The 13,153-nt window shown below is 32.7% G+C and overlaps 1 protein-coding gene and 1 long non-coding RNA gene across 4 annotated transcripts in view; both read left to right on the top strand.

The window, feature by feature from the left end:
* The window catches only part of LOC110268811, a 19,110-nt gene extending 11,338 nt beyond the window's left edge, over positions 1–7,772 (top strand). The window contains exons 1-5 of one of the 3 annotated variants that reach the window (XR_002357349.1): positions 4,380–4,604; positions 4,912–5,116; positions 5,467–5,563; positions 6,740–7,380; positions 7,468–7,772. This is a non-coding gene — a long non-coding RNA (uncharacterized LOC110268811). Of the gene's footprint in view, positions 1–4,374; positions 4,605–4,911; positions 5,117–5,466; positions 7,381–7,467 lie in introns of those variants that run through there. The other 2 variants (XR_002357347.1, XR_002357348.1) reach the window with 2 other exon arrangements.
* LOC107627160 (protein FAR1-RELATED SEQUENCE 11-like) lies at positions 12,118–12,832 on the top strand. Its single transcript, XM_016330017.1, has 2 exons — positions 12,118–12,218; positions 12,349–12,832. Exons 1-2 carry the CDS (start codon positions 12,118–12,120, stop codon positions 12,830–12,832), a joined length of 585 nt encoding a protein of 194 aa, XP_016185503.1.

Raw genomic sequence — 13,153 nt, 5'->3', positions numbered from 1 at the left:
TGCTGTATGCTGTAACTTCTATTTTCTTTAACAATATTAGAACCAAACTCAAAGCGAGAGGGGTGAGAGTTCATAGTAGCAAATAAAGATAAAAAGGAAAAACAAAAATAAATAAATAAGCAAAAAAAAATATTTACAATAACCAATAACAAGGCACACGTTAGCAGTTCCCCGGCAACGGCGCCATTTTGAAAGAGCAGAGGATTGATGGTTTAGAGGTTATAGCAAACTCTCGTTGTAAGTATAGTTACTAAACCAAACAATCAACCTTTCTTACAAACGTTTTGGGTGTCACAAGTAACAAACCCCTTAAAAATTGTTAACCGAGTATTCAAACCTCGGGTCGTTTTTTCAAGGAACTGCGAGGAAAAATGTTCTTATTATTGGTTATAAAGGTTGTAATCGGGGTTTAGAAGGTGAGAATCAAGTAATTTAAATGACAAGTGAATTGAATGGCAATTAAAAATAAATAATAACTGTAAAACAACTTTTGGCAAGATAAGGGAAATTAGAAGTCCAACTTAGTTATTTCTCTCTCAACAATAATGAAAGTTGCATCTTAATTCCGCTTGGTCAACCTTTACCAGGGCAAAGGAAAGTCAGGGGACAAATTAAATTGACCTTTGAATCCTATTTATTTCCTAAGAAAAAGTGGGGATTGCTTAAGTTCAGCTCAATTAGCAAGATAACGATTATCAATTATGTTGAGTTTAATAACTGTTGAGTTACTAAATTCTTAGCCAGAACCAAAAGGGGAAAAAGTAAAATTGCTGGAATAATAAAAATATCCTTAGATAGGAAGCAATGGTGACTTAATTCAAAGAGAATAATCATAAACTGAAAATACCTCAATTATCATAAATTCAAAGAACAATCTGTGACATGGAATAATTCATAAATCAAATTATAATAATCAATTCAAATGTTGGAATAAATAAATAAAAGTAAAAGTAAAATAAGAGAACATTAAAACCTGGATCCGGAGTTACTCCCAAAACAAGAAGAAGTCCTAAATCCTAAGAGAGAGAGAGAATCTCTCTCTAAACTAAATCTAAATCATAGAAACTAGAAATTGGCGAGCTCCCTCTGAATGGGTGCATTCCCACACTTTATAACCTCTGGTCTATGCTGTCTGTACTTGGATCTGAGCCAAAAAGGGCTTCAGAATTTGCTGGGGGCGTATTCTGTAATTTCTGGTGCGTGGCCTCTGTCACACGTCCGCGTGGGTCACGCGGTCGCGTCATTCGGAGCTTTTCCTTGCCACGCGGTCGCGTCAGTCATGCGACCGCGTCATGTGCGTTCTGCTTAAGGCGCGCGGTCGCGTCAGTCATGCGGCCACGTCGCTGCTGATTCGTGCTTGGCACGCGATCGTATCATCCATGCGATCGCGTGGATACCAGTTTTCCTTAAAGCTCCGTTTTGCTTTCTCCTTCCATTTTAGTATGTTTCCTTTTTCATCCTTTAAGTCATTCTGCCTCTGAAACTACTCAACACACTAATCACGGCATCGAATGGAAATAAAGGTAATTAAAATAATTAATTTTAAAGCTTAGGAAACATGTTTTTCATTTACATCACATAATAAGGAAGGGAAAGTAAAACCATGCAATTAATGTGAATAAGTAGGTGAAGGATTATATAAATCACTCAAATTAAGCACAAAAGAACTCATGAAATATGGGTTTATCATCCATTCATAGACATTATTGGCATTGAAGCTGACAAAACCTAATTCACTTTCTTTGAGAGCTAGATCAGGGGCAGATATACGATTATAACTATGCACAGAGGGTTTGGTTAAACCTTTCCATTTAGTCATAGAATTGGTCATAATTGGGCTAACTTTGAGAGTTGATTTGTCAGAATCATCAGTTTGGTCCGAAGAAGACTCATTAGAATCTCGGTCAAGGGCATTAATGGCCTTGGATGAGCGAGTTTATATACAAGATGTAGATTCACAAGAGTTTGTAGGAGTTTCAGGGACAGTACTAAGACGATTTAAAAGTTGGTCGATCTTTTGCATGACTTCAAAATCACTAGATTCTTATTTTAGAATAGAAGTTTTAAGACTCTGTTTAGCCTTGCTACTCATTTTGAAAGGTTTAAAAAGGGGTTTTTCAATAGTTCTAGAAGTAGAGGCTTCAGGGACATTTTTCAAAGACAAAGGAGATCCTGAAGATGAAAGGTTGTCACCCAAACATTGTAAAAACCTATTAGTGTGATTTGATTGCTCAATGAGATTTTTAATATCTTTTGGGGCGACAGCTTCATCTACATTTTTCATTTTAAATGGAGAGGCCATAACGGGTTATGTCCTTCCGTATTTGAAATAACAAAAGATCCTTTTGGAGGAAACTCAGATCTGATTAAATTTCTATCTTTTAACTTTCCAGGTTGAAATAACATTTGCTGTTGGTAAAATATTTTTTTTAAAGGATAATCAATATTATTTTTGATGGAATAAGCATGAAACCATTCAAAGAAAGGAATATGAATTCTGACATCATTGGGAAAACTGTAATACTTTTCTTTAAATGATGAGATTTGCGAAGCTGTATATGTACGTAAATACCATTCTCTATGGAGATCATACTCCTTAGAGTAAAGATTTTTACGTAAGGCTTCTTTGTTTATAACAAATTCTGTGCTACCCATGGGCATCATCATTCATAGAAGAATATATTGGAAATTGAATAGATTGTAAATCAATATCATCATCAGTTTGATAAATTGGTTGAGAAATGTTTGAATTATTTTGTAACCCTGAAATATTAATTCCAGAATTTGTGGATCTGGGAATTTTAGTTAAAAACTGAGATTGTGAAGTCACAAAAAAAAATCTTCTTGCAGAAGTAAAATCATTAGATATTCCTACTTCAGATCTGGAATTAAAAGAGTTTCGTCTGTCAAAGAAAATCTCTACTCTTCCTGATTCATCTTGTTTTATCTCTCGTAAGAGATGCTTGTCTAGGTTGCGTTAGAATGGCTCGATCAATTGACTATGACTGGGGAAGGTCAATTTCATCACACTTTATGAGCCTTGGGACCGTGACATTGGCCTTTGTCATGTCTGTGATGAACAAAGTAGTTTCACGATCACTGGATTTAAGAAGGACTCTAGAATTACAAGTGTTCATGACCTTGTATTGAATCCTATAGATTAAAGCAGCTGGGATAGATCCTTCCTTCATGTTAAGACCATGAATTCAGATGTTTAGAAAAAGGGAGTCAAGGATGTTGACATCTAACAAACTGACCGTTTTGTTTGGAAAACAGTTGAAGTAAACCGGACCGTGTCCTAGACTTTTTTGTACAGTTTCGATTAAGGAATCTTGGAAATCATTGTGCCTAATATCTCTAAGGCACATAAGGATGGAAGCATTAAGACCTTCTCTGATGAGAAGTTTGACAGCAACCTAGACACAACCTATGTGAAGATATTTGTAGTGAGGGGCATGTTCTCTGACAGATTGCTTGCTTAAAAGATAGAATTCCTTGCCAGAGTCTGATCCTAAAGGAATATTGTTTTTAGCGGTTTTGATAATGTAATCCGATTTTCTTTTGTTGTCATCAGGGACATATAACTCATCTTCAGGGATTTTGGGTATTTCCCAATTGTCTATGGCTTGATTGATATCTTCGAAACAAACTTCTTCTTCGAAGATATTGTGTTTGGGAGAAAGTTCCTCAAGCCGAGTTACTTTCTCAGTAAGAGGGTTGGAAGATGAATGGAGTAAAGAAGTGGAGGAAGAAGACAGAGAAGATCCCTAATGGAGAGACGTCTAGAGAGTGAACGGAAGAGGTTAGACATATTAAAAAAGACTCTGATATCATTGCCCTCCTTTGGTTCAGACAGAACATTTATATTATCACTAAACTATCACTCAAATTTTTGAATCTGCGGATTATAATTCTTTTTTTTCTCAAAAATCTTTAAATCCATAGCCACCAGGAATTCTTACGTTCGGATCTTATCACCTTCAAGAACATCGTCAAATTAGCCTTACTGCCCTACAACAAGGGTCTTACTGCTACAGTCCCTTTAAGTGATAAGATTAAACAGCCCGTACTTCCAGATTTAGAGAATAGTTTTGTTTGATATGTACAGAGATTAAGAACATGAACAGTAACATGAACAGTAAATATAATTTCCAGATCCATGAACCTCAGAGATAGTTTAATGCTAAGAATAACATTCCTACTGATGAATATATATATATATATATATTAGAAATCGGTTAAAGTTCATGGCAATGGCAATGATAATGACAATGAAAATGAAAATGACAACTCAAACCTTGTTCCTGCCAAGTGATTCTTTTTTTTATCTTTCTTTTGAAAATAAAACTGTGTCTCTTAGTTTGAAGATTACGTGTTTGTTTTAACGAAAATGAGAGTTATTAGATAACAAATGATTACACCTTGATCATGGTAGATTAATTTACATTCTAGTGCCAAGAGAGTTTATTTAATCATTATATATCTTTTGTTTTTTCCTTTTGTATTTTGTAGATTGGGGCGATATTCTTGAACCTGAGGATTTGCAACTTAACAAACAGATTAGTGAATTGGGTCTCCCTCTTTCCTTTTACACAACCAAAGAGGTAGGATTGCAACTAGTTATATTATTCCAAGGAATTTTTTTCTAAATGGTTTGTGTCTTATGCAATGTCGCGTATAGTTAATTGGTATTTAGATTAAGTGTAGGAATGCCCTGACTCAGGCTTAATGTAACTATAACTGATTATTAAGCCGCATTCTTAAAGTTTTTCGGTGACTACTTGCTATTACTGCACATTCATCAGAATTTCAGATTCATCACATGTATAACATATTAGAATTAGAATAGTATAACCGCCACCGAAGAAAAGTAAGAAAGAACATAAAGTGTTTTTCCCATTTTTGTTCCAGGAAATAAAAATCAATTCCTGTTAAGCAAGGTAATGTAAAAGAATTTTGCTTTATTATTGTGGGGAAAAGCTGAAGTGGAACACAAAAGAAAACAGGGGAAGAGATATGTACTCATTGGAGAGCTTGATAACCATATAAATTCAGTTTCTTTATTCAATGAAAACCTGGATGGCCTTCAATTGAGCCTAGCTATTTCTCGAATAAGGTAACTATGTATGAATTACAGAGGCTTCTTTGCCAGCTAAGCTATATTGGAATATTTACAAGCTAGTGGTTTCACATTTCATATGAATTACAGAGTCTTAATAGATAGAGTATGTATTTGTTTGGGTTCGAAAATTAGGGTCAGATAAGCATATGCATATGTATGTATTCCTTTTCTCATTATTAATGTGCAGCAGGAGACAGCAGTAGTTTGTGTTCCAGGAGACAGCCTATGAATTATAACATTCCAACTATTAAATACTTCATTTAAATATAGACTATGTTAATGCTATTACTTTTTTCCCCACTCATTGATTTGCTTGCTATTCATTACTGTTGCTGATATTCCAGGTTCCTTAGTCTCCTCAGTGCGGTTCCCCCCATACTACTTTGTGTGTTCGCTCAGAGATTTTTGGTCCAATTTCTTCAACTTTTTTTTGGAATTCAGGTTAGTGCAATTCTTGTGTTGTAAACTAAATATATATATATGATAGCAAATACAATTTTCTGATTAGTACACTCCATATTCATTTTCTTGTGTTGAGTTCAGCATCTAGGTCAAATGAGTTTATGTATATTTGTTATTAATAGTTCATGTGGGAATGGCTTATTTTCATTTGGGCACATCAGAAATTGTCTTCTTTAAATTTCAGATCCTGCATAATTGATTAGTGAATGAGCTTTCACGAATGATATTCTTCTCAAAATATCAGAGGTTTCTGATCCCCCTTCCCAGTTTAAAAAATTAATGAATTACTTGAGATCAGTTTGTGAATGCTTTCCAGTTAATAGCTGCAATAATTGTTGTCTTTGGATTCTGGTTATTACGATACAAATCTTGTGCAGGTAGTGCCTAAACTCTGATGTGTAATTTTGCTTTCACTTCAAATAAAGTGGGCTCCATCTAATTTTTTTATCTCCCCTAATAAGTATCATGAAAAGCTTCTCCTAATGGAAATTTCGTATTGTCTTTAGAAATTATGTATAACACACTCAAGTTTTGAATGATTCACTACTCAGCCTTTCCAATAATCAATAATCATATATGTGAAAAGCATGTGTTAGAATTCATGACTTGTTAACTAACTAAGTTTAAAAAAGTTTAGGTTGGAGTTTATTTTTGGGACAAGTTAGAATAATAATAATGGTAGAAATTTAAAATAAAGGAGCATGAAATAGTAAGATCACGTGACTTGTTCTTTCTTTCTTATTACTCTTATAAGGCTTAGCTTTGTATATAGTAGTTATATACACTATTAATTTATTATACAGTGTGAACATATAAGAAATTCATCATTTCAAAGGTCAACTAAAACCCGTTGTAGTAATTTAAGTTTAAATGCTATATTATTTATCAATAACAATACAAATAGTTATTATAATCTTATAAGTTGCATTACTTTCTACTGAAAAAAAATGTCAGAGTCAGGCATCATCTCTTCAGTACATCACATGCAAGCTTTCTTGCATAACAAATTGGAAGCACGTAATTTTATTTCATATTTTTAAGATTTTTAAGATTTGTGTGTTGTTGCTTGTATTACATTGAAAATATTGATATGGTTAAATATTGATAAGGTATTGTATAGTACATGAAATATTGTTTATGTTGGATGATTTATAGGTACTAAAAAGATCGAATTCGTAAGAAATGTCTTGGCACCATCGAGGGTAGATGTATGATAGGTTGAATCCAACAAAAGGGAGTATTAAACCTGAGTTTTATGACAAGGTTGAGGAGTTTATAGAAACGATTAGTAAGTTAGATGTTGTGAAGTTGGAAGAAAAGTGTAGATGCCCATGTGTTAAGTGTAGATGCACAAACTATAAAGAGCTGAACATTATTTAGATGCATTTGTGGAAAAAGGGGTTTATGCATACAATTGGCATCATCCATATCCACCCATTGTTCCAAAAAGAGCTTAATACTAGATTATTTTCTGGTCTTATATTATATTATAGTATCTTTTTTATGTGCAGAGCCACTTTTTTATTGATGATGATAAGGAGGAGTTTTTTTAGAGGGTTTTTAAGTATAGGACAAGTAAGCGATTTAGCCAAATGATGTCGGATATCCGTGAGAGTGTGGATACAAACCACAAATGGCTAATTCCTGCTTACAAAAAGGTGTTGGAAAGGTATTAGGAAACAGATGAGAAATGGAAAAATATAAGGAAAAAAGCAAGGGAGAATCGAGCATCACTTTTAGGTGGTTCTATCCATTGCAGTAGTTCTATTCCATTGAGCTCAACTATAGAGAGGATGGTAACATAATTTAAGTGGCTTTAGATCTTATTTAATAGACAATTATTTATATAAAATTTTTCTTATTTTGTGTTTTATGTGAAACAGAAGAAGTAGTTGGGCCGTACACCAACTCATGAGGAAGTCTTCAAGAAAACTCACACACTTAAAAATGACAAGTCTAAATGGGTAGACAAGCACTCTCAAGACACTCATGTGAGATATAGTATAAATATTAAGTGGATAGATTTTTCACTACTACTATTTAGTTTCTTCTCTGTTACTTATTATTATTAGTAGTAGTTGTTGTGTTTTTTAATTTTGTTTTTATAATAGAATTACATCCAAAAACCAGAGTTATAGTACCTTTGTTTTTTAACATTTCAAGCAAAATGAAACTCTAATTTCTTCCAGATCTGAGCAAAGAAACATGTGTTTTAATTTACATATCTGAAAAACATGTGTCTAATTCTATATGACAATATATGTACTTGCTGGTTTTGGACCTACTTCTCATGCGCTGTTAGATTTCTGAGTTTGTGACATATTGATTAACTTGTGGTTTTATGGATGATAACCTAAGAAAGCATCTAATATAGGTTTAACTAATTTTTTAGGGAAGTAAAGTTCTTGTTTCTTAGAAAGCAAGCATTGTATTTTGTTTCACCTTGTTATAATTGATTTTTGTTCTGCCATGCATTTGATGATTTGAACTGTGAAAATCTTCTGTATGTTTTAAAGAACTAGTTCATCACAGAAGTGTCTTTTGTTTTCTGTATTTTCTCTTGGGGCAACTTACAGCTGCAACTTAACTACTTAAGGGTTTTTTTTTTTCTTTTGATAATAATCATTGTGCAACAGGAGAAGTTTATAAAAAAGTTAGCAGAAATTCAAGCCCAACATATCGAGGCTCAAGCACAAGGAATGGAGCTATCACCAATTGATGAAGACTTGGGGGTTTATTTTCCTTATTTTGTGCCCTGCTGCTCGTCTTCCTTATTTTGGGCCCATTTTGTTATTCTAATGAAGAAAAATGAATGAAATTAGTTTAATATTTATTCTGTTTGTATTTACTAGTGATGGATTTTTTAGTTACATGAATTCCTCTCCACCAGACCACTACTAGTGACTTGTGTTGCAATTTTTAATTAAGGGGTAAAACATCAAGGATTACAAAGATTGTATTGTATAAAAGATACATAGAAATTAATATTCTGGGGTATATAGAAATTAATACTCTGGGGTGATTACACTATCACTGGACATACATACAGTTTCTTCTGGATTCACATTTGAAGACCTTTTATGCCAAAAAGGTTAAAAGGTTTATTATCTAATGATCAATATATATGCATCATCCAGTATGCTATTGGGTAGTTGTCTTAATAATGCATGCCACCTAATTGGGATATTCCCAGCTATTATGGTTATGAAATCTGGGTTCTGATTTTCTAGTCTTTTGAAGGATGTGTGTGTGGCTTTTTTCTCTTTTTTCTGAATTACTTAAAATGCACAAGTGTTATCTTGGATCTTTGTCTTTTGGTTGGTCATCCTAATAAATGGGGTTGCTTAGTGGTTTAGTATTGAGGGTTGTTTTACCTGCTCTGTTTAACTGTTTTGAGGATACGATTTGTAATATTAGGAGTATGGGGGTAGGTATTGTTCTTTCTTTGTTGGGGTTGATGGTGCACCTGTGTCACTTAATTAGGACATGTTGCTACAATATTATGCTATTGTTGGTATTTTCCTTTTGATAATAATCATTGTTCAACAAGAGAAGTTTATAAAAAGTTGGCAGAAGTTCAGGCCTAACATGTCGAGGCTCGAGTACAAGGAATGGAACTACCACCAATTGACGAAGACTTGATTTGGGAGGAAGTGTGTAGTGGGCAAAAGAAGAATCGAGTTTACAAAAAAAGAGCATTCTTTTCTAGCTTTATCAAGTTTGAAACCACTTTTGCTAAATCTGTATCTGGAAGAGCACCTACAAATCAAAATTCCATTCCTGATTTGCGAGAACAGATTCATAATTTCAATGAAGAGCTTTTTCAGCATGTTAGTCAACAAACAGATGAGCGTATTAGTAAGTTGTTAGATACACGCTTGGCTCCTTTGGAAAAGACTCAAAAGAAGTTAGAAAAGTTAGAACGGGCAATTGGAAAGGCCAAGAAGGAAAAGCTAAAACAGAAGAGATAGAATGAGACTTATGTTAGCTATTACAAGAAGGTTAGAGCGTCAAGTAGTTCCATTACTGCTCCACTGTCACCGCCACCGCCGCCACCATCAATCTCTTCGGATGAAGACTATGATGATGATGAGGATGAAGATGACACTGAGGACTATAGTTGATAAATTTAGTATGGTTGAACAATACACTGAGGATTATAGTTGATGTATCAATGCACTTTGTTTATGATTTGAATTATATCGACTTGCTTGTTTATAGTACTTTTCTTTAGTTTGATAATACGATGAATTTATTTATTTTTTGTAATATTATAAATATTCGAATATAAATTAGATAAAAATTTGTATTTATTAAATTTATATTTATTTTGTATGAAAATAGGTTTATTTTACAATAGAAAAATCTAAAAAAAATTATTTTATCTTACTGACGGATTTACAAACGGATTTTTTGTCTGTATTCAGAGTTTGGAAAGGTATTCCAAGGCTCAAATTACCGACAAAAAATCTGTCAAAAAATCTGTTGCTAATTACCGGCAAAAAATCCATTCGAAAGTTTCACGTTCCAGGGGAATGGAGGGGAGAATTTATCGAGGAAAAATCTGTCTGTAACTAGTAAAAATCTCTCAGTAAATAATTTTCGATGAGACTTTTACAAAGGGATGAAATCTGTCGGTAATTTCGTCGATAACAAAAAATTTGTCTGTAATAAAGAACAAATTTGTCTGTAAATCTGTCTATATTAAGCAATTTTCTAGTTGTGTCTTCTTTCTATGTCATTTATTGGTTATCAAATTTTAAGTCGTGATTTTTTTTTCTATGAGAATGTGAATATGTCTTGTTCAAACTAGTTTTTTGGTTGCTCGATTTTTTTATGAAGTTAACATTAGATTGTCAAGTTCAATTTAGTTTTATAATTTTTGTAAAATGTTTATATAATTTTTCTACAGCCACAAAGGATTAGCTGGGCAATTGAAGATTGAGGGCTTTTCAGATTTGTTTTTTAAGTTATTGCAACGTTATGGCAAAGCGTGGCACAAATTTCTTGGTACGTACTATTGCAAATATATAATGTATAAAAATAGAATCCTAGTAATACCATAAACCAATACCTCTTACAATTCTACGATGGTAATATTAGGGTTTTTTCTATAATCTATAATTTATAATAAGAAATTTTGTAGTATTGTGTTGACACGAGCTCTTATTTCTTTATCAATTAATGATTATGAAACTTTGAATTGTTGATTTTCTTGTGATATAGGAGTGTTTAAACTGGTATTTTGCTTGATCAAAAATTGTATAAGAATAATGTTCGATTGTCAAGTCTACTTCTTTTTTTTTGTAATTTATATAACATTTTTATACAAGTTTTCTATAGACATAAAGGAACAACTAAGATTGAGGCCTTGTCCAATTTACTGTTTGTTGAGTTGTTACAAATTTGTGGCAAAACGTATCCCAGCTTTCTTAGTATATGCATTCGCAAATTTCTAATCCATTGAAAGAGAACCCATATAGTGATACAATAAACTAATACCCCTTGTGATGCTAAGAGCTCTTTTATAATGTATAATCAATAATTTTGTAGAATTGTGATGCTAGGAGCTCTTCCTTCTTTATCTCTTTAATAAACTAATACCTCTTTTGTTAAACTTGGAATTTTCTAGCATTTTTGTTACAAAATTTTCATTTTCTTAACCTTTTTTATTCTTTCCCTTGGATGCCTCTAACATTTAAGTTATATAAAAAATGTGTTTTACTCTTTATGTTGGATTCTTGTGGCATTTAAGATTTTTCTCATTAAGTAAGAGTTTTGCTCTGCCACATCTTTAGTTTTGCGAACATTGCCAAATCTATTCTCGATTATCTACCCTACATTCAAAATTTGAAGAATAAAAAATAGAGTTAGTTTTTTCTTTTTGATGTAGTTATATTGTTATTGTTTTGGAGTCATATTTTGGTTTAGAGTTTAAGAACTTGTGCTATGTTACTTTTTTTTCTTTCTTTTTTTTCAAGTCATTTCATTATAATAGTATTTTAAACTTTAAAAATACAATAATATTGAATAATACAAAGCTTCTATTTTCAAAATATTTACTAGAATAATAATTTTATTATTCCATTCATTGCAAGAAGTTAGTAATAGTATGAAAGTAGAGTGGCATTCAAATCTCTAGTGGTGTGCTAGGAGTAAAGGAAAGCAATATGGGAATGTATTTTATAGTAATATAGATTCATGAATGCTGTTTTTATGCTTTGTTATTATGCTATTTGTGTGATTTGGTGGTTGTACTTTGGAAATGTGAATGTTTGTTTTGGTAAAAAATTATTATTTGTGATATATCTTTGTGATTTATTTGTAATTATTTTATCTTTTATTATTTTTGTATTTGAAGAAGAGAATGTTGGACTTCATTTCTTGGTGTCTTGTGTCTATTTTTTTCATATGGTACTTACTTTCATAGTTGTGAATATGTCAAATCTTTTATACTTTTGTCATTTCATAAATATAAATATTTTTAGTTTTTTTTCTTGTAATAGTATGCAGTAAATATAGCATTCGACAAAATGGTTGATTTGATTGGAGAGTCATCACATAACCAAATAGGAAATGTTTCAGCTGAGATACATTTTTTTAGCTGGATTGTTCCAACATTTAAGATGTTGAGGTTTATTATTGTTTGAAATTATGTTTAGAACGTTGATATCTATTGTTGTTTAATGTCTTTAAGGAAATGGACAAATTGTTAGTTGATGGTAATGGCAATGATGTTGAAGACCTGTTATTGAATAGTACAGGAAGTATCGTCAGGTTAATTTCGTAGGTTTGAGCGTGAATACTGCTAAGAAGTATGTATTTTCTGACCTTGATGTTGCCTATATCTTTTACAATGCATTTGGGAGGGACAATGGATTTTCAATTAGGAAGTTCAAGGTTGGGCGAAGTGAGATTGACAAGAGCATACTCTGGCAAACATTTGTGTGTTCAAGACAAGGATATCGTATTTTCAGAGGGGTCAATGAAACAAATAGGAAGAGAACTCTAAAGCCAGAGACTAGGTGTGGGTGTGTAGCACAAATGCGAGTTCACATAGATGTTGGCAGGGACTGGTGGTATATAACATTATTTCAAAATGAACATAATCATGAGTTAATTCCCCCAACTTTGAGCTGGATGTTAAAATCGGAAAGGAGAATAACTGATGAAGAAATTCGAAGAATGAACGATATGAGAGATGCTGGAATTTCCACCACCCAAATATATATGCATTTTGCAGACTAATCTGGTGGTTTTGAGAATGTTAGATTTCGAAGAAAAAACATGTACAACCAAATAGAAAAGTAAAGGCAATTGATGGAAAGTGATGTGATCGAAACGTTGAAGTATCTAAAGAAGTGGAAGAAATTACATCCAAAGTTTTACTGGAGCTATGAGGTGGATAACAATGGTGTGTTTCGACACCTAATATGGATGGACGGGAAGAGCCATGTTGACTTTGAAGAATTTGGTGATGTTATGGCCTTTGATGCAACTTACAAGAAAAACAAGTACAAGTTTCTGTTGGTAGTTTTCTCAGGAGTGAACCATCATCTTCAAACAATA

This window comes from Arachis ipaensis, chromosome B02 (genome assembly GCF_000816755.2).
Source record: "Arachis ipaensis cultivar K30076 chromosome B02, Araip1.1, whole genome shotgun sequence".
NCBI classification, from domain to species: Eukaryota; Viridiplantae; Streptophyta; class Magnoliopsida; order Fabales; family Fabaceae; genus Arachis; species Arachis ipaensis.
The sequence above is the reverse complement of the archived record's forward strand: the minus strand, read 5'-3'. Positions and strand labels throughout refer to the sequence as shown.